This window comes from Capra hircus, chromosome 20 (genome assembly GCF_001704415.2).
Source record: "Capra hircus breed San Clemente chromosome 20, ASM170441v1, whole genome shotgun sequence".
NCBI lineage: Eukaryota > Metazoa > Chordata > Mammalia > Artiodactyla > Bovidae > Capra > Capra hircus.
The window spans coordinates 5704450-5730928 of record NC_030827.1 but is presented as its reverse complement, the minus strand read 5'-3'; the positions used below and the strand labels follow the sequence as shown (position 1 = coordinate 5730928).

The window sequence follows — 26479 nt, the reverse complement described above, 5'->3', positions numbered from 1 at the left end:
GGTCACAAAGAGTCAGTGACTAAACAACAAAAACAAAACCCTTAAAAGCTTGAGAATGCAGTCTAACATATAAATGACTGACACACCACAGTACTCAGTGGTCCACATGATTTATGGACCAACCCAAAGATAATACTTTCAATTCACATGCTGTAGAGAATGTAATCCCAGAGGCCACATCCTGTGGTGTGAGGATATAGGGAGGAATTGGAGGGTTAAAATTCAAGAGAGACTCGTTAACCCAGATCCTCTGGCTGGCATGGCCAGAAATCAAGGCTCTTCACTGACAAAGACTCAAAACTGACCCTCTCAGATACTGACTTTCCCTGTTGAGTAAACATGTGTTCCCCTATTTTCATCAGACAGTTGGCCTTAAGCAGACGACTGAACACTGGGATCGCAGGCTCAGGCCTCACACACATGCTGAAGACTGCAGACAAAAAGACCTCTGCAGGGCAGCATGTGAAGTAACTGCAGGCCAAAGAGAACCACCACTGACATTTAGGTGTTTGCATAAGCAAGGCACATCTGCCAGGAGCACTTATATGACCAACATCTTTTCATTTCATCTTCTTCTGCTTTGGCCAAAGAATATGTTCCTAATATTTTTTAAATGTTATATTCCCAGCCCTGGAAGCACAATTTACTTATGTTGAAAATAAATAAGTATATTAAAAGAAAGCTGAGTTAAAAGTTTTATTCATTCAACATCTCACATTACAAATATTTAAAAATTATACGCATACTGGTATAAATAGTCATTTGCAAACTATTTAATAACATTAATTTTCCACTAGCACTTCAACAAATGAACTCTTTTAAAAAAGGAACTGTGTTATATAACTTAAGAGTAGAACATACAAAAATAGGAACTTAACGTGAAAATGACTTTAATAAAAAATGAATTACCCTTATTTAAAATGCTATAATAAATACTACAACCTCCCCATACACAGTAAAAACTATATGGAAATTCAGCCAAGTAGTACAATTAACTGACATACTTAAATAACTTTTCCTTCTGATAATATGAGCAATACACTGGAAAAAAAAAACATTAGGGATTAGTAAAAACTAGACACCCACTTGCTAAAAGTTTCACTTCCAAAAAATATAACAAAAATCTGATGAAAATTATAAAAACTAATTATACTTTAAATTTTAAAAATATAAAAAATAAAACAGTTGAATACAATATTGTCCCAATTCTTACAATGCTATCAATCACAGTAGCTTTAAAATAAGATAATAAAATAAAGCAAATGACCAAAACCTCTTTTATTCCATTTTTAAAAATAATCTCAAATTTACATTAGTAGAAAGATTGATTTCTGATTCTTTTCTTTAGAAACACCAGCAAGAAAGAGGATTACTCTTAACAGTAGAAAATGACATTTTTAAATGTCTGCAATTAAAAACAAAGAATTACACTGCAAAGATCTTTCAAAAGTTTGAAATAAGTATTGCACATAACTTGAAGTTAACTTGCCACAATTCATCACATTCAAGTTTTAAATCACCTTTTAACAGAAGATTCAACTCTTCAAAACAAAAAGGGTGAATTATCAAGTCTTTCCAACAGCACTCTCATAAAATGCTAAATTCATTCACTGCAAGTTTTATTTTGCATTCTGCAGAGGTCTGTGTATGGAGAAGTATATATATTATACCAAAGCGTGGGGACCAGAAGGGGAAGGGAGAGGGTTCCTTTACATAGAAAATAATCAGAAACACTTTATTTTACATTGCAAAAATAACCATGTAATTACTCTGTAACTACATTGTAAGTACATGGCTGGTGCCATGCTAGTGCGCTAGAACTACATGCTTGGTAAATTGAAGTGATACCCTAAAATCTGTAAACTAATTACATGTTAATTATGTTTTGAGTTACATGGTAACTCCCAACTACAATCCCATGTAATCTGAAGGACATGTAATCAATAAAGTTCAGAGTAATAGATAATAATTGTTTATGCCCTGTAAATTGAAGTGTAACCAAATAATCTGTAAACACGCTTGTCACACAATCACAAGTAAATATTAGTAGAATAACAATTTCTTACATTAGTCATGCATACTAACATTACACACCTGTCCCACGGCAGGCTATTTTTTTTCTTTATATATAATTTAAAAGAGCAGACATCTCTGAATCAAACACTTAACATCAATTTATTAATATTAAAAATGGCTAAACATTCACCAAAAATGTCTGCATTATGAATAATTTTAAAAACTTAGTAAGAAGCTGTAGACAATTTTGTTATTTTAAATTTCTACCCTATGCTTATGCATTTAATTTTTTCTTTTTAGGAACTACAGTGTTATCTGTCATTTTCATGCGAATTTTTTTCATTAATTTGTTACTTTACATAGACTATCTCTTAAATTATAGGTACACCAATAGCTGGTGCTGGGGAAGGATGTTTAAGCAACATGCTTTCTCTTCTCTGCAGACTCTAAAATAGCATTGCCAGTGCACAACATTCATAATTTAAAATGTATGCAGAGCACTGAAATGTATAAAAAGCAGAATATAAGAAAATAAAATTTATTAAAATTATTTATATTAAAAAATGAAGTATATGAAGATCTCTCAGTAATAAAAGTACAAAAAGCTACTCTTTGCAATATGAAAAATTGAGGTATTGCATAAAGAGATATCCCGTCAGTGAAAAGTGTGCCTAAAAATGTTCACTGTTGGAAAAACAAGATATACAAAAGTAGTGCATAACAAATATACATTATGTGCATGACAAAATAAGTTAGCTACAAAAACACTGTACCGAAATTCAGCAGGTCATGTACAAAGGGAAAAATTATTATTCAAAGCTAGTTCTCAAACAGTGTTATTTCTTGTTAGCTCATCACACCTGTTTACTGAGTAGGAACAGCACGACAGCACACCCCAAGCCACCTACAAGCATTGAAAAGAATAAAAAGAGGCAAATGAACATTCCCATTAGAATTATGTCATTCAGGAGAAAAGAAAAAGTCCCTGACCAGCTACACAAGAGCACCCTCCGCTCACATGACCGCTTTCAATATTTGCAGGGGATTCTTTAATAAGCAGCTCCCTTTCTTGTGTCTGACTGTTAGACAGCAAATGCCTCCATTTTGACCTTTGGAATTTAACAGGTATACAGTTCATTAAAGCCTGGATTAAAAATAAAGGATTGCTTTTCCTAAACATGATCAGTAGGGGTCATCAGTCAGGTGGTTTCACCGCAGTGCTAGGGCAAGTCTTTGGTTTTGAAGGATCCAAGATGGTACTGTTAGGCAGCACAACTAGCAAGATTGCCATTAGATTTTTGTTTTTAATGTTTTGCACACTGATGATAATAATCCTTTTCATGGTGGATAGGGCATTTCATAAGAAAATGTCCATTAGAATGAAAGTTACTTCCAATGACCAGGGCTTCAAGAGACTATTTTTCAATTTACCCCTGAAGCATACTGTTCAACACATAATAACGCCTTTCAAAAGCTAGAGTTTTATTTATAATAAAGCATGCATTACTTGATGAAGTTGGCACTTCAAACACTGACTATGTCCCATGCTAAATTCTGAAACTGTAATGTTATTTTATTTTATAGGAAGAGTAAGATAAACATACGTACCTTTGCACAGATTTACACAGTTACTTAGTTCAACAGTGCAAAACACTTTGCAACTACTTTTTGTTTTCATTTTCTATGTTACAACTAAATTACAGGATATCCAAAGTAACTTTAAATCTAAAAGTAAGCCAATCAGCAGCCAATTTGAATATCGGTTTTGTCTTCCAGTTTTGACTATATATGGTAGTCTAACACAAAATCAAAAATGATATCCTTGAGGTATCTCTTGATCTGTTTGCTTGCTTTTTTTTAATGTCAAAATGGAGAGCAAAGGCTGACACCTGATGAGTGTTAGGAAATTAGGATATAGAGTTTATATATAACATCAAAAATAAAATTTATACATTTGTTCTTTAGGAGAGGAAATGCTAGTTTTCCCACCAGTTGTCATTAAGTCTAGCTTTGGTAGGTTTCCTGGGGCTGTGACTGGATAAGTAAAAGTTTAAAAATAAATAAGTGCACTCCCCTCAGAAATAAATGTACCCAACTTTTACATTCTAAATTTAAAAACCTGTTTAAAAGAAAATAAATCTAGCTCTGCCTACTTTTTTTTTTCTGATGTGGTAGTAACTTTGAGGCATAATGAAATGATATTCTGCCTCTAAACCCTTAAAATTAGTTATAATGCTGCTTCAATCTTGCTCATGCATTTGTGTTTGCTTTAACATGCTCTTTCCTGTTAATAATTGTTAACTTCCTCCACTGCTGTTGAAAGAACAGAAAAGGGATGGGAAAAAAAGAGAGGCAAAAAAGATGAAAGAAAAGAAAGAGAAAGGCAAAAGCACTTCCCTGGGGGAAACCCCACATCAGGAGAGACTGATAGTGTTATTGTTACGTGGTTATTTTAATAAAAGTATTCTTATCTGTTCTATTATCAACAATAATTTAATTAAAAACCCAAAATACTCTATTGTTTCGTTTTTCTTTTAATATTTCTCTCTCTCCTCTAAGAAAATGCTGCAGGAAGTTTGGATCCTCTTAGTCTCCAGCAAAACAAGAGAATGAAACTTCCATGCAACATGATGGCAATACAAAAAAGGAGTTCATACATCTTGTTTTCAGTGACACGGGAATCTACAAAACACCTATATTATAGGTCATTCTCTCTGTTAGACTACTGTTAAGTTACAGACTGCACAAAAGGACATGCCAGCGTGAAGAGGTTGAGGAAGGGGGCAGAATTAACAGAAGAGTGCACTTATTCTGAGGCCTGAAAATGAGCACTGTAGTTATCCTTTAGTTCCAGCGGAATGAAATATGTCGAGGACGGTCACCACCTTCCTTCACCAGGGGCTTGTGGAATTCCCTGCCAGCACGAGAATGAATAGCAGCCCAGCAATATTCACAGTAATACTGCAGACAGGTAACATTAGCACAGAAAAATGGAGCAAATTTTCCCCCACAACGGGCCCCCTGACATTCATCACACAGCTGATCATCCAAGACATATGGCTTAACTTCCACCTGCAACCAAAAATAAAAGAAAGGTGTTGAACACTTCTCAGTGAATGGACCTAGCAACTCAGACGTGTGTGTACATTTCCATCCACTGTCTGAATGAATCTGTGCCAAGGTGTCCAAAAGGAAGGGTCAATAACTCCTTTACTGAAATTAAATTATCATCTTTTAAGGAACTAGTAAGGTTTTTACGCCCATTATTTTACATTTTTGTCTTATTAATTAAAGAGTTTTCAAATGAAAAACAAGGTTCCAGCATAAATTTAAAAGTGAAGCCAACTTAATGTTTCAGAACATTACAAGGTTAAACCCACGGGAGAGTCTTCATAGGCACAAACCATCACTTTAATTAGTGGATCTGGATTCTTGTCATACGTGGAATTATAATTTGCACAAGACCAACTAAGAGATTCCCAGAGCCACTTCAATGTACAAATCAGAGGGAAGCTGCCTGACTTCTACACCGTAAACCTCTGAGCTGTAAGAAGGTCATGGTTTCTATTTACAGTGTACACATCTTGGGTTATAATCACAAACCTCAAACTCCAGGAAAACAAGACACAGCCATAGTACTCATAATCTAAAACCTTGCTTTGTTCTTTGTCAGGAAGAACGGTTTACCTCAGTCTAAAAGTCAGAGGTAAATTTATAAAACTGGGTCTGTTCCAGTGTTCAATAGGCCGATCTGTCATTTGAGCCTCTCAAGCATTAAAAATAACCTGGCTCTTGATTCTCCAGTGAGAAGAGTTGGTTATTTTTAGACTTGGAGAGACTCACAATTGAAACTCCCTTACACCAGGCTATCACTACCACTGCTGCCATCCACTTCTGACAAGGGATCCTGAGGAAGACAGACCATGAACAAAAAGAGGAGTGACACAGAAGGCCAGCAGAGCAGATGTAACAAGCAGATTAGGCTTCTGGCCCCGAGGCCATTCCATAACACCTACAGTGTGGCAAGAAGACTGGCCAGAGGACTGGAGATCCTAGCGGGATACAAATGAAGTCTGAATTTCTAATGGCTAACCTTACAACTCCCAAACCGATGATGGAATGAAGCAATGAGGTGGGAGAGACTGTTTACTCAAATGTACATATTTTTTAGTGCAAATAAAAATCCAGGAGGTATGGCAATACATACAGCAACTAATCCTGCCCCCTTCCTCCATGTTTATTAACAGATCTATACCTTTCTCTTTAACATTTTCACAGTACGATGACCACTAGGATGAGAAAATCTCAGCTGCCACTTGTGTGGAATATACATGAAATGAACATACGCAGTAAATGTAAACCACTGCTGCTGCTGCTCCTGCGGCTGCTAAGTCGCTTCAGTCGTGTCCGACTCTGTGCGACCCTATCGACAGCATGCCCTCCAGGCTCCTCTGTCCAAAGGATTCTCCAGGCAAGAATACTGGAGTGGGCTGCCATTTCCTTCTCCCATGTAAACCACTAGTGACTGACAGTTTTTACGTATTAAATTGAGAAAGTCACAATACAGTCAATCAGTAAAGACTTTTGAGCATAGGGCTTTGGAGTGCTGGTATCTCAGTCAGCCCTAACCGAAGTACCAGTCTGGCATGAAATAAGGAGCTGACACCAGAATGAAAATCAATGCACTGCTTTCTTCATCAAGAAGGTCTTTCTGTGAAAAAATCTCAACTGAACTAAACACTGTGCTTCCTAGTGCAGTGGATTCTAGGGTGAATTCCTATCTCAATACAAACTCATAGCAAACCATTTACCAACTAGCAGTCGATTCACAGGCCACACTCCATCCACCAGAACATAAACCCCTGAGTACAGAGACTTCTTGCCCTAGGCACTACAGTATTTGTTGAATGTCTGAAACACAAAGCTAAGAAATTTGTGAATGCAAAGAAGACATATAAGTGAACACAGAGTCTCAAATACAATACATTAAAAAACAGAAGAGTTATCTCTGAGGTTTTCTCCAGCCTTCTGATACAGAGGATAAACACAACAAAGAGGAATTTAAAGTATGAAAATAATTCTAATGAACTACCACCAAATTTCAGGTGGTAAAAGAGATTACAAATGGAAGGATTCTGAGTTCTTCTACTTAATCTGTTATAATGAAATATTATTTCTTAGACACAGTCCTTGAAGTGAATGATTTAATCATTTGTTACACAGTGCATAGGAAAATAGGACTTGCTGAGGTATTCTTGATATCCCAGGTTAAAAAAAAAAAGGTGAGGAGATCTCAAAGGCATTCAAGTCTATATACTTAATATAATGAAGTACAAAGGATTTGGTAAATATTTATTGAATGACTGAGTAAATGAATGGATGGAGGTGATAGCTTAGGAAAGATTAAGTGGACTCAAGCAAAGTGACTTGAGTATTTTGTTAGGCTACTCAGAACACTAAGAGACAGAAAAAATCCACAGGAAATTCTTAGATATGCTCTAGAACTTGCATCTAGTGGATCCAATGGGCATAAATCAGCTGTCACTTTACTGTCATATAAAATTCACCCCTTCTGAGCTTGGTAATGACACGGAGGGCCATTCTGAGAACTCCCCAGAATGCAGTCCAGAACTTACCCGTTTATCTATCTCTCCATGCTGCAGCTGCACGAAGCGGGCACTGATAGCAGCTATGTAACTCTGTTGATTAGAGAATGCGACTCGCCCAGCTCCTTTGGGGTATTTCAGCTCAGGGTCGGTATCAATCCCAGCATAGCACACGCCTCCGTACAGCCGGTCCATTATCATGGCGAGCTCCACTACATATGGAAGGAGTAGAGAGGACACTCGAGACCAGGAAACATCATCTGGCTCACCAAAGGTTTCATCGAAAGAAGCTTATCTGTCCATCATTATAGTAATTATTAAAATGAAACTAGTTATTATAATCAGTTGTCCGTTGTGTTGATTTTAATCTACTGTGACTAAGGACAGGGACTCTGCTGAGTGTCTCACATATAATCTAAACAACCCTATGATGTAAGTAGTGATTTCCTGGGGAAACTGAGGCACAGAGAGAATGATCAACCTGCGCAAGGTCACGGAAAGTAAAGTGGTTGTGCTGGACTTGGTACCCTGGTCTATCTGCTCCATATCACGATGCCACCATAAATTCACCAGTTAACAATGTAAAGCTTAATTATCATTTACCACTAGGAAGCTAACTGGTAGACTCTCTGGGAGTCCTTTGAGAAGATTTCCATTAAAACCCTTTTACCTTTCCCTATAGTCTAGCTATTTGCCAAATTTAAATTTGAAATAATAAATGAATCTTATTCTCCACAAAATGTTACAATTTTAAAATGGCATTCTTGTTTATTTTATGTTCTTCATCTCACCTATAATATTAAAACTCATATTATTTGAAGTTAAGGATGAAATTTCTTCTGTGAGTACTGCTCTAAAAACACAATGCACTGCTGAGAACCCTGTTGTGAATTTCAGTGCTCAGTAAGTAGCTGTTGAGCACATGGGGTCATGGGAACAAACCATGAACATCTTGATACCTAACCCGTCCCGGAAGCACTTTCTCTCTTGGATGATAATTAGAGCGATGAGCACGAGCATGACGGGACCCTGCACTAGGCACCAAGCATCTGCTACCTCATTTAATCCTCAGAACAACTCTACATAAAGGACATACTTATAATTCCATTTGACAGATGAGGAAACTGAGAATTAGAGAAATCAATTTGTCCAAAGTTACTCAGCTATTAACTGGAACAGAGCACATGAATTCAAGCTAAGACACTTGGAGTCCAGGACTCTCACTATTAAGACATTAACTCAAATGTTTATGGAAAACTTATCCTAAAAATATCTTTATAAGCTATTTCTTATGCTAAAGGATAAAACAGAGCTTTTGTTTCTCTGTTGCATCATACCAGCTCGCAATGGTCGGGGAACACCACCAACAAATATAGTTTTTCGTGGGTCAAGAGGCTGTGAACCATCCATCACGAAGTCACTGTCACTGAGATTCCAAGGTCGAATCTGTACCTAGGGGAGTGTGCAAACCAAAGTGTCTCAGTCTCAACACAGGCAATTTATGTGGAAATTAAGTTTATAATTATTAGAGAATATTTTACTTTAAAAAGCTGTAATTTATATAGTTAAAAATCAATAAAACCGGAAAACCAAAAAAGATTTAAAAGCATATCCCAACACTTCATTTCATTTTTAAAAGTAATCTAACCAAGCCTGGAAAGTTCAATTTAATTGCCTATTATAAACCAAACTGCTTAACAGTAACATGACCTTAATTATCTGTAAGTTAATTAACTATTTTACAGTTTATTTGGGCTTCTATCCTACCCAACCCCTCAGCAGCCATATAATTTAGATTTAGCATGGTTTTTGATGCTGATTAGTATACAGTGCTAAGAAACTAGGATTGTGTGTCCAAACCTATGTCCAGGAAATGCAAACTACTCCTGATATTAACAAATCTATTGCATTGTAAAGCATTTCAAAATAAAAATATTGATACCTACAGTAAATGTTTTATGATAAAACACTTCAGTGTGTCCATTAAAACTAACCAATACTCTGGTTTCTCTTCAGGTCACATAAATCTTTTGCCTTTTTCAACACTAAGAATTAAGTACCTCTATTTAACTGTTTGCATTTATATAACTGTTACAAATGCCCACACCAAAGGCTAAGGGGTTAACAGCAGGGTATTCCCAACAGGTATACCAACCAAGTCCTAAGGCCCAAAGTTCTCAAAATTAAATACCTATGGAGACCAGCAGGGGACAAAAAAGTCAAATAGAAAGAGTCTAGCCACACAGAAAACTGGGGACAACCCCAAGACACTAAGAGGAGCTCCACAAATTACTGCTTGAGCTAAGCCTACTGGAGCCTCCATCCCGAAAGGGACCCCACCACTAGGTACTGGTCAAGGGATAAAAGATTGTGGTTTGTCAGATTTGTCAAAATAGGCCAGGTGCTATTGCTACTATTCCTAAACACTGTGTGAGCATGTGCTCAAGTCGTGTCCGACTCTGTGACCCCATGGACACTGGCCTGCCAGACTCCCCTGTCCATGGCATTTTCTAGGCAAGAGTACTGGAGTGGGTTGCCATTTCCTCCTCCAGGGGATCTTCCCAAAAGACTAAATTTTATAATAAAAACTCTTTCAAAAAGAAACAATATGTAATGTACATTTATGTATATACATAATTTATTTTATTAATACTTGGCAAGAGTACCATAGGCAGCAAGTTATTTGTATAACATAACTTGCTGCATATGGTACTGGGTAAAATCTTGACCAAAGAGAAGAAGAAGAAAGACAGGTATATTTGTGATTCTGAGTTCTATCATTCAGAGGAAATTCAGCTACTTTATATTTATCAAATGCATACTAGGTGACATCTTTTAATAGAAAGATTCACCAATACTTTAGTTAACCAAAACTTCAATGTCAAAATAATGTACACAAATATATAGAATGTCAAGGTTAGGAAAATGACAACAACAAAGCTTTTTCATTTTGATTCTACTTACAAATGTTTCAGTTAACAGATACATTAAGATGTCTGTGTATTTTTCAGGAAAAACGAACAGAGGCAAAAATGAGAAGCTATTTTCATACTAGACTGCACTTACTGGCTTGTCCTTGATAGTGGGACTTGATACACACAGGTAGAGTTTTCCATCTTCTTCAATACACGCATCAATGAGAGCCTGAACAGAGCTTTCATCTTGAAATAGCAGGAATGCATAGCCTAATAAAAACAATTTTGAAAGACTTTTATTTTTCCCACTTTTTTCATAATTCTTCAAGTGAAAGGAAGCATAAAAGTAAGGAAAAGGTTAGAAAAAAAAAAGGAAACAAATAAAAACCCCTAAAACTTAATCTCACCCAAAGTCTGACAATATCAACATTAAGTTCAATTTGGTATTATCTTGAAACCTCCTTTAGAGTAAAATCAAATTTGAATTAAAAGTATATATTAAGTAGAAATTTTAAAAACACATTTGGGAAAATGTTAGTTTAGCAACAAACAGCTGTACACTGAAGGCAAACACTTATGAAGAAAATATAAGGATAAACTACACATGTATTTGAATCTTGAGAAATTACCTTTAGGAGGAAAATAGGATTTGCTCTCTGCTTTATGAGGCCAATCCACAATCAAAGGGCCAAAGCGACGAAAACTGGCTGTGATCTCATCTAACGAACAACAAACCAAAAAAGTAGACGTAAATATTCTTATGAGCATTTTGGGAAATAGTTTAGAAAAAACAGTCTCAAATCCACTATTTACAAGAACAGCACACCAACATCCCCTGCATCTCTTCGTCTGGACTCCCCCACCATTAACATTCGTGCATTTGTCTTCCCCCTCTTCCCTTTTCTCCTTCTACTGATGCACGAATCTACCGACTGATCTACCATCTTTTTCTGATGTGATGCTCTAGTACCACAAAATGCAACTACTGGTACCTGCTCAAAGCAAGGTCACTCCCTTATGTACCAACATACAACTCCCCTCCAATAAGGAAATCAACAGTGATACAACATTCTCCCAATTCAGACTCCATCCAAATTTTTAACTGTCACAGTAATATTTGTCTTTTCCTTTCTGGTAGAGAATCCTATCTAGAACCATGCTACATTTAGATGTCATGTTCTGAGGGTATCTATTTTTTTCAGTTTACAATAGTTCCTCATTCTTTCCTGTCTTTTCTATAATTGATCGCTTCAAAATATACAGGTCATTCCTTCTGTAGGATGGCTCTCAACCTAGGTCTGTACCTGTTTCCTCATGACCTATGTATTCCAACCAGAAAACTACCATAATGATGCCATGTCATCCTGTCCTTTCACAAGGTATGTTAATCTTGATCTGCTAGTCGAGCTGATAAGTGTCTGTATTTCTCTACCAAAAGGAAACCATTTCCCTTTGAATATGATCAATATTTTGTGGGGGAACACTGTGTTAACCATCAATATCCTGTTCCCTCATTAGACCTGGCATTTACTGAAGATTCCTGCCTGTATCAGCTACCACAATGATAACTACCAAATGCTGGTTATCTATTTCTATCAATCCTTCTACATTTACTAGTTCGTATAATTCAATGAGGAAGAGTGTTCCCCTCTCCTCCATTTATTTAGTCATGCATTTATTTATATCAGTGTGGACCTATTTTATTCAATGGACTATAACCGGATTCTGGAGAAGGAAGTGGCAACCCACTCCAGTATTCTTGCCTGAAAAACCCCATGGACGGAGGAGCCTGGTGGGCTACAGTCCACGCGGTCGCGAAGAGTCAGACACGACTGAGCGACTTCACTTTCCCGTTTCACTTTCATGCATTGGAGAAGGAAATGGCAACCCACTCCAGTGTTCTTGCCTGCAGAATCCCAGGGACGGGGGAGCCTGGCGGGCTGTCGTCTATGGGGTCACACAGAGTCGGACACGGCTAAAGCGGCTCAGCAGCAGCAGCAGCAGAACTTGATTCTCTTTCATGTATTCAGTTTGTCCTCAAAACTGCCCCTGATTCGGCCAGTGGGGGTTCCTATGTTCTCTGACTTCCCCCCTCCCCACATCATTCTTCAAGTACTTCCATACTATCTGACCCAAGAAGATAACCCAGGCTTTCATCTTATTCTTTCTCTGCCCTAGCTCCAGAATCAGCCTTATTCCCCCTCCAAGATATCCTGGTTCCTTTCAGTGACAAAAGATACTTAGAATCTCAGATTTGGGTATTCCCTATAGTCATTGTTAGTATTTATTATTTCTAAGTCTTCTCAGAGGACAAAGCTAGGAAATACATAAACATACACAGACATATTTATAATTGTTTCTGTATCTGTGTACATTTATAAAAATTAGTTCATATTGGTACTTGTAAGTCCATTCCAACATCTCATGTCATCTTCTAGCCTTTCCCCTTCTCTTGTTTGTAAATTCCCTTCTCACTATGAGAAACCAAGCTCTCACCATCCTTAATTTTTTGCTTCCTTGCTCAGTGTAGCCCATCTTTCAGTGAGCTGCCCTGGCAGCCTCCTCTGCCCTCCACCTCTGCACATAGCCCGTGCTGCCCTGATCTATTGGTCCCCCACACACTGGTGCCGTGGCTTCGGCACAGGCCCCTCCACATGTATGTCTACGACACACCTCCACTTGGCACCCTCTTCCTGCTCACCAACCATCCTCCTTGGACATCAACACCTCTGAGTCTTACAAGGAAGGAAAAGAAGGGGACATGGGATGGACAAGGAAGACTTAATCATATTTTACTATTAATGTAAATGACACCAGTCATGCTGTACTATATATTTGGACAATTAATAAACAGACTTTCAGAAAATAAATTTCCAAGGAACTTCTAAGAAAGAGTAGGTGAGCTGTGCAGAGAAGATCTGGGAGTAGGGGGGGACAGGGGAACAGAGAAGAGAGATGAGAAACATTTTGAAATTCCAGTCTGCTAGGACTGTTCTCACCTCCTCCAGATTGTGAAGAAGTAGTCTGTATGAACTGCTACAATGCCTGTTTCTACATTCAGCCCCTGTGAGATCACTAAATAAGGGAGTGATATCAGTGTAACCTAGACATATTGGTTCACAAATGACTCTTCGTAAGCAAGGTGAGCCAGCCTAGTAGGAGAACCATAATCTTCAGCAGGAAGGGAAAAAGCCTCCAGCCTGTGTGATGTGTAGGCAGGAACCCCCTCAGCTCTATTACAAGAAAATTAAAACGGGCACAGCAAGCAAGGCTCTCTAGTCAAAGAGGTGTCCCTGTAAGCTTTCAGGGCTACTTCCTGAGAATTTGCACTCCTCAGGGGCCCAGAGGTCCACTTTCATCTGTGTTGTCTCCAAGCTTGCAAGCCAGAATTTCTGCTCTACTGGTTTTGCGCTTTTCAATATTCTTTGAGGCAGCCTCTAGTAGGTCATATTGCGAGCTACTTGCCTAACTGTCCCAGTTATTTTTCAAAGTATTAATTCTCTTTTTGTTAGTGCTTCTGGTACAAAATTCATTAGGTTCTAAGTGATCTGCCTCTAGCCCCATCTGCCCCATAAACTCTGCGATTCTTAGCATACAATTCTACAGAACATAGTATTTTTCATAAATACATATTTCACATTTTAAAAGAAAGGCCTGTCCACCTAAACTGCTACTGACTTATCGACATATGTGTTATGAGGCTAAAAGAGGATGACTAACACAATCCCCATTAATTCTGCTCAGTTTAAACCACTTCCTGTGCCAAAGTGGTCAAATTTACCTGGGCTGCCAGGAATTTTAGGAATGATACATTTATGATCTCTTGGTAATTTTCCAAAAAGATATAGGCTATCTGGGCAAGAAGAGGAGTTTATCCTAAGCAAGGTCAGATAAAATTCAGTCTTCTTTTTTTGTATAAAGCATATAGTTTCCTCACTGAAGTCCATCCAGGGCTCAAGAGTGTTAAGGATTTAACCTCTAAAGGGTCATAAAACCTAGAATCCATTATACTAGGGAAAGTGAGGATTCCAGCTAGAGAATGCGGAGGCTGCATCTGGGAGCTTACTGGACGACATCGTGATGAACTGTTTAGCCCCAGATGAACACTCTGAAGAGAAGATATGCTTTCTGAGGAGAGAATGGAGACTGAGTCAGCCTGGCCTGAATCTCAGCACAGCTTCCTCCAGGACATTTTATCAAAGATTAAAAAAAAAATTCCGGTGTTTATTTCAATCTTTGGCTGTTTGGAAGCCATTTTTCCTCAACCTTCCAAAAGACTGAGCATTTTAAGGAAAATGTAGTGGCACAGTCAATTAAATCTCAATCTAAATGGGACATTATTAAACCTCATTATTAGACCTTATAGGTTTTTAGAGAAAACTTTTATATCCTCCATAATGTTTCTATTTCCATTCAGGAAACCAAAACAAAATAGATAAGGGAAAAAAGGAAGCAAAGATATATGGTTGCTATATGGTCTGCTACTTTGATTTCTGTCAGGGTCACTTAGACCCACAGTTAAATGAAATACTTCTGGATAACTAGTTCTCTGTCTTTTTGCACAATTGGCTTCTTATTCAGCCATCAGAACTCGAGTATCATATCTGCAAAGAGGATTTATTTAACCAACAAATCTCACAAGTCTCTCTTCTGAGATTTTGCATATCACATCAACCTGCTTTCTTTTCAGGACTTATTCACTAATATTTTCACACTCATCTCCCTTCGCCCACTAGAATATCAACTCTGTGTGAGCAGGGGTTTCTTTCACAATCTTATTCACTAAATAATCCTAAGAACAGTGCACAGCATTCAGAAAGTATTTGATGAGTGAAAAAAATATTCAGAAAATGATATAACTCTTAAGATTCCCTACAACTCTAGTTATATTTTTCAAAAATTCAGACTTAATCTAAGATTTTAAACTTTTAAACAATTAACTATACACTATATAGTCCATGGAATTCTCCAGGCCAAACTACTGGAGTAGGTAGCCTTTCCCTTCTCCAGGGGCTCTTCCCAACCCAGGGATCAAACCCAGGTCTCCTGCATTGCAGATGGATTCTTTACTAGCTGAGCCACAAGGAAAGCCCACGAATACTGGAGTGGGTAGCCTATCCTTTCTCCAGCGGATCTTCCTGACCCAAAAATTGAACTGGGGTCTCCTATGTTGCATGCAGATTCTTTACCAACTGAGCTATGAGGGAAGCAGCAGTCATAAAAGGTAGGAAATCGGAAAATGCATAACTGAAGTCAGCCAAGGCAGGACACACAGACAACAGTGCAGTTAGCAGCTGTTTGCCCACAACAGAATCCTAGAGTTTTCCAAATGAGGTTTACGCTTTTTGATTTAGTCCAACCACTTGCTTCAGGTAGTTTTCAAAGTCCTACTCCCTTTCCTTTCGAGAACTAATTTTATACACTGTACTAGGAAGACAGCACAAGGGAACAGTGCAATCACAACTCAACACCTGGAGCCAGATGATATTATTATTATTATACTAACAGCAACTATTACCCATGCGTTACCTACTATGTGCCACAGTCTGGGCACTGTGCTATGAATGGCTCTTTCTAAACATACCTTCGTCGATGTCAGGAGGCAAGCCACCCACAAACACCTTGCGAGAGTATCGCTCCACTCTTTCTCCATTCTGGTGAGTGAAGCAGTGAGGTGAACCCAGACCGCTGTGAAGAGGCTGATCCCCACGGCCATCATCCAAGAATCCATCTTCCATTGGAAATAGCGAGGACTGACCTGGAAGAGAAAGCAGGAAGAAAAAAAAAAAAGCTAACAGAAAACGCTCCTTGCCATTGATTATCTTACACAAGAAACAAGGAAAACAGCAGATCCAGTAACGCTGCTGCTTTTATCTTTCCCACTGAATAATAAATCACTTAGATATGCTCTTATATTTCCATCACCTTAAGGTCCCAACTGAGTCAGAGAGAAAGTACATGGTTAAATAGAGGGCTGCTCAACCATCCCACTGGGATCCAGAAACTTGAGAGAGGTGAAATGGAAGTACAGTAGGAGACAGCAGTCTTTTGAATGTCGTTGGCAGAGACTGCACTGCCTTGGCAGGGCCCCATGGCCACTGGCAATCTAGATATATACACTAAGTATTAAATTTGACCATCAGATGCTAGATCACTTAAATTTCTTTAAAATATCATACAATATAGCCTGCCCAATTTCCTTTAAGACCACCCCTAAAATGAACAAGTTGATTTTTAAAGTAAGTACTCATCTTGGTTTACCTTAACTAATGGAAGGTCATGAAAACCCATTTATGCTGTTTCCTAACTTCACTGGCTACTCTGACAAAATTTAAGATTTTTAGGTATGCTGAAGATAAATTTTCTTTTAGCTGAGTAAACATCAGCTGGTACAGGTAGTATCTAATTCTAAAAACTAGTCATTAACTTTGCTGTTAGAAAATCCTATTATATAGAACATAAAAGCAGAAAAGATCAGAGATGCCAGTTGTGGTTAATACTCTTGCCATACTTACCTGCCAGCAAAATACAAACTTATAAATCATAAGCAAAACAAAGAGCTACAAAGAACTGTAGACTCTCTCAAAAACTGTTTTGTCACTTTTCAGGCTGCCAATTCACTTCTAGGTTCTGCATAAGGAATTTGTTAATGGATCCTGCAGAAATATACCTTAAGTGCTCTTCCTTCACTGAAACATTCCAATGTCTTTCTGTCACACTTGCCTTCCTTAACAGTGTATTTATTACAAATTTACCCTATAAAATCACAGTTCAAAAGTTATATAATAAAGATAAAAAATGACTTTAAAATTGGAGGTTATTTCTGGATTTTCAAAAGTCACTTTTATTTTAAAGCTACCTTATTAAACTGACTTTCTTATAAAAATGCACAACTAACACAGGAGGCAAAAATAAAGTTTATTCATGTACCTCTAGGAAATGATTCTTCAAACAATTCTCTAAAATGTCTAGAGCTTTCCCCCCCAATGTTTGAAATTTATAGGATTAGGTGTCTACTTAGTTTATAATTTTAAACAAAACACAGAACTATGCTTAGTAATAAATAGATAAATAAATAAATAAATTTGAAAGTAAATATAAGGTATTCAAGCATAATTTATACCTCCAATCAGGTATTTTAAGACTAGTCATACCATATTTTCCTTTTTAAATATTCTTAATTTAATTCTAAGATATTCCTTTCGGAAAGGAAAACAGAGAAATCTTCAGATATAAATGAGTTTGAAATTATTTCAATTCAAATCCAAATCCTACCATTCCAACTCCCTCAAATTAGAATATTTATGATGCTAACTATAACACATAAAGGATATATTGATCACAGCTACATTTCAGTGCCCCTCCCCACTTCCCAATAAGGGTTAGAAATTGAGCAAACTTGGGTCCTCTCCAAATACAACTGATACATTCAAAAGTTAGAAATAATAATGTTACCTCTCCTCCGCCCATATGTCCTTGCTGCATGTCAAATGAGAAAACAAAAAAACAAAAAAAAAACCTTTCAAACATTGTCAAAAGAATCAACTGTGATTTCATCTACCAGCTTAAGAAACTGAAAAAACAAAACAAAACAAAAAAACTGGCTATATTCCTTGTTTCCTGGTAAATATCTCAAAAAAATAATGGAATTTTGATGCCTAGAGGTCAATGCATTCTTTTTTTTTTTAAGTTCTTCAAGGACACTGTAAAAATCTATCGAGCCTTACTTGTATTAAGGGGAAGCTTTCTGCTGTAACTGTCACCCAAGGTCCAAACTAGTATAAAACTAAGGGAGTATGTAACATGGTCTAAATCAAGTTCCACCATATTGATCTTAATTTCTCTCAAAATTTCCTGCTAACTAGCCATTTAATCCATGACTTTTTCTTTTACCACAACAGAATAAACAGCAATTCTGAACTATTTGTCAATTATTCCCTAATGAAACTCATAACAAATGAAATATTTAGGCAATTTACAAACTTCCTTTTAGCCAGTTTCTTGTCCCTAATTAAATCTTCCACTATGGCCCAGAAGTTGAAAAGTATTAAAAAGTTTGGCATTTTATCATGAAGTAGATTCCAACTAAGAAGAGAAGTATATATCTGAATACTTGGGAAATGGCAGCATAAATTTCAAATCAGGAAACTTTTGAGAAAATGTTTTCCTCAAATGAACTGGAACTTGCATGCGTAGTTACTCTAATTCTATTCAACATATACTTCCTGAATGCGTGACCTTGCTAAGTACTATAATACACTCCTCTGACTGCAGGGAACTTATAGGCTATTCAGCCACATAAGCAAATAATGATAATGTGACTATTACAGCAATAAGCCTGTTAAGTGTTAGGTGCAACGGGAGCAGAGGAGGAGGAGAAGCTGGTTCTGATTAAAGAGTCAGAGATGAGATCTTAAAGGTAAAACAGAGAAAGGGCACTGCAGACCTGGCAATGGCACAAATAGGGGTGCCATAATACTCAGGGAAAGATGGCCAGAACAGAAGCATATGGAACAAGGGAGGTCTTGGCTAGGGAGAAAATTTAAACAGGAAGTTGGGATAGGTTTTCCAGTTAGAAACTGTAACCTTTTAAGAGATCATTATATAAACTGGTCAAGGTTTTCACTCTTAGCTCTCTAGATAAATGCTAAGTACAACTCAGTTATAACGGAGTTACAAATATAACTTAGAAGTACCATGTGCCTATTTTCCAAAATGAAATCATGTCTCATACTAAAATAATTTCTAACATTATTAGATAATATTGAATTTCACCAAAGTACTTGGGCAAATGGATTAAAACCAATAAAATCTCCCTCTGCAGTTAGGTTTTTCACTTTAGTAATTCTTAAATTAGGGTTGAGGGTGGAGGTATTTTCTTCCTTAGTGAACTTGACAGAGGTTAGGAAGAGAAAGATAACACAGAAGTAGATGTTTGTTTAAGAATATTCTATTCAAATGACTGCTTCAAAGACAATGGAGTCTGGGGAAACGAATGATTTGAAAATCTTGGTTCTGTCAATCTTAAAAAGTTGATTGATGCTGCTTGGATTTCCGAGAAAACAGTTATTTGAAAAAGAGTAGGCATTTAGAAGCTATAAAATTAACATTAAAAACTCTCATGTACATGCTGCGTGCTAAGCTGTTTCAGTTGAATCCAACATTTTGCAACCCAATGGACTGTAGCCCGCCAGATTCCTCTCTCCATGGGATTTTCCAGGCAGGAATACTGGAGTGGGTTGCCATTTCCTTCTCCAGGGGATCTTCCTGACCCAGGGACCGAACCCATGTCTCTTACATCTCCTGCATTGACAGGCGGGTTCCTTACCACTAGCCCCACCTGGGAAGTCCAAATAGTTTTCCCTATTTTAAAAGTAAGCTTCACTATTTTAAAAGTAAGTTTCACTATTTCAAAAGTAAGTTTCAAGAACAGTAAAGCCTATACATCAAAAGCAAAAATTGAAGACTCTCAAAGTCTTCAAATGTGTACTTTAAAACTTTCATTCTATACCACAAAATTAAGCTGGTTAATGCAAAAGAATTCACTATTAAATTCAGAGATTAAATGCCAAAAACTATTTAGAAACATTTTCCCACATTTAGGTTATAGGCGTATAATGCTTAAAGCAACAAAAACTGCCCAATTAAATAGGCAAACCAATATAAACTAGTACCAAAAAATAAAAACAATGACATTCTGGAGCAAAGAAAATAAGAATGCTTAAATTTTTTATTTCCACTTATTATAATGATATACATTATTTTAATGTAGATTTGGATGTATATATATACTTTGTGTACTTCCATATATATATATAGGAAATCATAAGTGTATACTTCAATGAACTTTCCATAACATGAACACACCTATGTAACCAGAACTCAGGTATGAAATGAACAGTAAGTGATGCCACTTCATCTATATATGAAAGAGGTATGAAAGCATTGTCCCTCACTAGTTTCAAATTACACTCGGTGCAAACCGTATTATGATGAAATGAGTATAACACAGATCTTCATCAGTTTCCTGAGGAAAATGTCAGACAGATTTCCAATCTCCAGATTATCAAGCGTTACACATTATTTGACATTTTACAAACACTAGAGGTAGTGGCAGTTTAAAAAAAATCACTTAAACAATGTTTAAAGAAGTCTGTATTTTGGAAAATTTCTAGCTAAGTCAGCAGAAATAAACGCTGCTTAGAATTTTCCTGTAATTACGAAAGAACATACACTGTTAAGACTTCCCTGATAGTTCAGCTAGTAAAAACTCCACCGGCAATGCAGGAGACCCAGGTTCGATCCCTGCGTTTGGAAGATCTCCTGGAGAAGGGAAAGGCTACCCACTCCAGTATTCTGGTCTGAAGAATCCCATGGAAAGAGGAGCCTGGCAGGCTACAATCCATGGGGTCCCAAAGAGCTGGACACAACTGAGTGACCAGGCACAGCACAACACATACACTGTTAGTTTTTAAAAGATGTATGTTCAGTTCAGTTCAGTCGCTCAGTCGTGTCCGACTCTGCGACCCCATGAATCACAGCACGCCAGGCCTCCCTGTCCATTACCAACTCCCAGAGTTCACTCAGATTCACATCCATCGAGTCCGTGATGCCCGCCAGCCATCTCATCCTCTGTCGTCCCCTCCTCCTGCCCCCAACCCCTCCCAGCATCAGAGTCTTTTCCAATGAGTCAACTCTTTGCATGGGGTGGCCAAAGTACTGGAGTTTCAGCTTCAGCATCATTCCTTCCAAAGAAATCCCAGGGCTGATCTCCTTTAGAATGGACTGGTTGGATCTCCCTGCAGTCCAAGGGACTCTCAAGAGTCTTCTCCAACACCACAGTTCAAAAGCATCAATTCTTCGGAGCTCAGCCTTCTTCACAGTCCAACTCTCACATCCATACATGACCACTGGAAAAACCATAGCCTTGACTAGACGGACCTTAGTCGGCAAAGTAATGTCTCTGCTTCTGAATATGCTATCTAGGTTGGTCATAACTTTTCTTCCAAGGAGTAAGTGTCTTTTAATTTCATGGCTGCAGTCACCATCTGAGTACTGAATAAAAACCCTCTAGTTCCCATCAGAGTTAAGGTGAATACTACTTATATGTTTATCATTTACATTACTTGGTTTGATCTATATAATTTGGTGTTCAGTACTAAAATAATTCAAGAATGTTCTAAATGGGCTGGAAACATCATGGCTATAAATTTTTATAACTTTGGGTGAATACTGCTATTAGATGTATTGATAAATACATTATTTCCAAAATATCTTTACAAGATTGCTTACAAATGCCCTATATTCATCAGTAAATTTCCTCTAGTAAAATAATTCAGTAGTCTGGCATTCTAGACTTGCAAAAATGTATAGAAAGACTCTTATCAGGTGTTTTTCAAAACATATTTTTATATATATATATTATAAAAATGAAAATATTTATCTCTTAAAAAGTATCTTTTTCTTATTTGCTTGTAACATTTGTTAGAAAAGGAACAAATTAGACATAATAGTGGTATATTCACAAAATATGTCACAAAAAATAGTTATTTTAAAAATATGGTACATATTCCTGTGCTGATATTAAACATCTCTAAAATGTAGCTTGCATGAGGTACCTAAGTGTATATTGTATGATTCTTATTGTGTGAACTTAACAATAAAGGAAATAGAAATAGATACATGGGAATGTACTCAAATATTTTTTCTAGAAAACAACCACATGAACCTTTGGGGACAGGAACTGGAATGACGAAAGAAAAACTCCACTTCTTGTTTTATCCTTTTCTGTTGTATTCAAATTTACTCTTTTATGTGCACTATATTACCATATTTATTGATGGATCCTTTTGAGTTTTCTTCTTGGTACTTATATTAAAAGCAAGACTTAAACAGACATTTCTCCAAATAAGACATTACAGATGGCTAATAAACATATGAAGAGATGGTCAACATCACTACTTCAACGCAAATCAAAACTACAATGAGGTATCTCCTTCACCCCAGACAGGATGGCCATAATCAAAAAATCTACAAACAACAAGTGCCAGAGAGGGTATGAAGAAAAGGGAACCCTCCTACACTACTGGTGGAAATGTAAATTGATACAGCCACTATGTAAAACAGTATGGAAACTCCTTAAAAAACTAGGAATAAAACCACCATATCACTCAGCAATACCACTTCTAGGTATATGCACTGAAGAAATCAAAACTGAAAAAGACACATGTACCCCAATGTTCACTGCAGCACTATTTACAATAGCCAAGACATAGAAGCAACATAGATGTCCATCAACAGATGAATGGATAAAGAAATTGTGGTACATATACACAATATAACACTGCTCAGCCATAAAAACGAATATATTTGAGTCAGTTCTAACGAAGTAGATGAACCTAGAGCCTATCATACAGAGTAAAGTAGTCAGAAAGAGAAAAACAAATATTGTCTATTAACACATACACGGAATCTAGAAGGATGGTACTAATGAATCGTTCGCAGAGCAGCAATGGAGACACAGACACAGTGAACAGACTTATGGACAAGGGAGGGAGAGAAGAGGGAGAGGGTGAGGTGAATAGAAAGGGCAGCATGGATGCATGTACACCAACAGATGCAAACACACAGCCAGTGGGAATTTGCTGTGTGACTCAGGGATTCAAACGGGGGCTCTGCAGCAACCTAGAGGCGTGGGAACGGGTGGAAACTGGGAGGGAGATTCAAGAGGGAGGGCACATATGTACACCTATGGTTGATTCATGTTGATACAGGACAGAAACCAAACCAATATTGCAACCAAACATCAATCAAGTAACAATAAATAATTTAAAAAAACAAATGATATATTAAAAGCATCCTTTCCTACATCTAATTCTAATAGGACTTTAATAAAAAGGAAAGAATTTGAGCCAGTTGAACTGAGGTGAATGAACCTAGAGCCTGTTACACAGAGTGAAGTTAAATCAGAAAGAGAAAAACAAATACCGTATATTAATGCACATTTATGGAGTCTACAAATGTTTCTGATGCATCTATTTGCAGGGCAGGACAGAGACACAGACACAGAGAACAGACTTGCGGACACAGCAGGAGAAGGAGAGGGCAGGACGAACTGAGAGAGTAGCCCTGAAAAGGTACACATTACCATGTGTAAACCAGAGAGCTGGTGGGGAGTTGCTGTGCAGTGCAGGGAGCTCAGCTCAGTGCTGTGACGACCTAGGGGGCCAGACGGAATGCTGGCGGGGGGGAGGCTCAAGACGGAGGGGATAGGTGAATACTTACGGCTGACTGACATTACATGGCAGAAACCAATACAGCACTGTAAAGCAATTTTCCTCCAATTAAAAATAAATTTAAAAGAAGAATGGGACTTTAGGCTATAAAGAATAAAATATGACTAGCTTTTAGTGGGCAATGAAAGACCTATACTACTTATGCTGCCTCAGGCTGGTCGACCTCCATTTACCTCTCTCTGCCCGCTGTGAGAAGGTAGCAGTGCTACTTGGAAAAACAAGGGGAGGTGGGTCAGATTAGAAGCTGTTATGAAGTAACTTGTTTTTCCAGTAGGACCAGGAAAAAAAAGTATGTGGGAGAATCAGTCAAATTGGTAAACCAGTTAAAAAGACAGAAATCAAAGACTGGACGCTGAGTTAATCTGTAAATAAAAGAATAAGTTGGCAGAACCAAAAAGCAGACAATCATCACAAAGGCAAAGTATATAATCCAACAAAGATGCAAAGAATCATTTCAGATGATTTTATAAATCATTCCCTAATTTCTTAATGGGTTCACTGTCACAAAATTATTTTAGATATATGCTTTATGGGCTTCCCTGGTAGCTCAGCTGGTAAAGAATCCGCCTGCAATTCGAGACCCCAGTGTGATTCCTGGGTCGGGAAGATCCCCTGGAGAAGGGAACGGCTACCCACTCCAGTATTCTGGCCTGGAGAATTCCATGGACTATACAGTCCCTGGGGTCGCAAAGAGTCAGACACTAGTGAGCAACTTTCACTTTCATATGATTTATAGAATTTTCCATGTCACATTGGCTTGTGTTTATACTAGCTTGCTATACTAATTCAAAGAATGTTGATAAGATATAATAAACATATGAGAGGATTATTTAAATTGCCTTACAGAAGGGCAGAGATTGAATGTAATTCAGATTCTGTATTTCCCAAACCCTGTTTATTATTTATAAAAATGCAAAAATGAATAACAAAAGATAACACATATATATATATGATGGTCTGACAGAGGCTCAGTAAATAATAATTTTTCCTTCCTCAAAAGTAACCTCATATGTATATATTCTTAGGCTCATCTTCAACAGTTACTTTCAGCTCTTCATTACTATTTCCAGGCTAACAACTGTAGACCACTTTATAGAGTTTACAATAGGTTTTCATATTGTCTTTTTCATGAAAGGATCTTTCAACATGCTCCTTCCTGTAGCAACTATGAACCATATCACATGCATTTTCACCAAGTGACTATAATCTACATTTCTCCTGGGTAAATTATGTCCTCCCTTTTCACAGATTTCTATCCCCTACCCTCCTTAAGCAAACAATCTTCTCCCTTTAGTTCAGTTGCTCAGTCGTGTCCGACTCTTTGCGACCCCATGAATCGCAGCACACCAGGCCTCTCTGTCCATCACCATCTCCCGGAGTTCACTCAGACTCACGTCCATCAAGTCCGTGATGCCAGCCAGCCATCTCATCCTCTGTCGTCCCCTTCTCCTCCTGCCACCAATCCTTCCTAGCATCAGAGTCTTTTCCAATGAGTCAGCTCTTCGCATGAGGTGGCCGAAGTACTGGAGTTTCAGCTTTAGCATCATTCCTTCCAAACAAATCCCAGGGCTGATCTCCTTTAGAATGGACTGGTTGGATCTCCTTGCAGTCCAGGGGACTCTCAAGAATCTTCTCCAACACCACAGTTCAAAAGCATCAATTCTTCGGCGCTCAGCCTTCCTCACAGTCCAACTCTCACATCCATACGTGACCACAGGAAAAACCATAGCCTTGACTAAACAGACCTTACTCGGCAAAGTAATGTCTCTGCTTTTGAATATACTATCTAGGTTGGTCATAACTTTTCTTCCAAGGAGTAAGCGTCTTTTAATTTCATGGCTGCAGTCACCATCTGCAGTGATTTTGGAGCCCCAAAAAATAAAGTCTGACACTGTTTCCCCATCCATTTCCAATGAAGTGATGGGACTGGATGCCATGATCTTCGTTTTCTGAATGTTGAGCCTTAAGCCAACTTTTTCACTCTCCTGTTTCACTTTCATCAAAGGCTCTTTAGCTCCTCTTCACTTTCTGCCATAAGGGTGGTATCGGTATCATCTGCATATTTGAGGTTATTGATATTTCTCCAGGCAATCTTGATTCCAGCTTGTGTTTCTTCCAGTCCAACATTTCTCATGATGTACTCTGCATAGAAGTTAAATAAGCAGGGTGACAATATACAGCCTTGACATACTCCTTTTCCTATTTGGAAACAGTCTGTTGTTCCATGTCCAGTTCTAACTGTTGTTTCCTGACCTGCATACAGATTTCTCAAGAGGCAGGTCAGGGGGTCTGGTATTCCCATCTCTTTCAGAATATTCCACAGTTGATTGTGATCCACACAGTCAAAGGCTTTGGCATAGTCAATAAAGCAGAAATAGATGTTTTTCTAGAACTCTCTTGCTTTTTCCATGATCCAGCGGATGTTGGCAATTTGATCTCTGGTTCCTCTGCCTTTTCTAAAACCAGCTTGAACATCAGGGAGTTCACAGTTCATGTATTGCTGAAGCCTGGCTTGGAGAATTTTGAGCATTACTTTACTAGCATGTGAGATGAGTGCAATTGTGCGGTAGTTTGAACATTCTTTGGCATTTCCTTTCTTTAGAATTGGAATGAAAACTGACCTTTTCCAGTCCTGTGGCCACTGCTG

The 26479-nt window shown here is 37.7% G+C and overlaps 1 protein-coding gene across 3 annotated transcripts in view; it reads right to left on the bottom strand.

The window, feature by feature from the left end:
- CPEB4 (cytoplasmic polyadenylation element binding protein 4) overlaps window positions 682-26479 on the bottom strand; it is a 71646-nt gene continuing 45848 nt past the window's right edge. The window contains exons 4-10 of one of the 3 annotated variants that reach the window (XM_005694540.3): window positions 17993-18016; window positions 16122-16295; window positions 11167-11256; window positions 10689-10807; window positions 8960-9074; window positions 7653-7834; window positions 682-5088 (exon numbers count right to left, since the gene is read on the bottom strand). In XM_005694540.3, the coding sequence (XP_005694597.1) occupies window positions 4861-5088; window positions 7653-7834; window positions 8960-9074; window positions 10689-10807; window positions 11167-11256; window positions 16122-16295; window positions 17993-18016 (932 nt within the window). In that variant the 3' untranslated portion in view covers window positions 682-4860. The remainder of the gene's footprint in view (window positions 5089-7652; window positions 7835-8959; window positions 9075-10688; window positions 10808-11166; window positions 11257-16121; window positions 16296-17992; window positions 18017-26479) is intronic. The other 2 variants (XM_005694541.3, XM_005694543.3) reach the window with 2 other exon arrangements.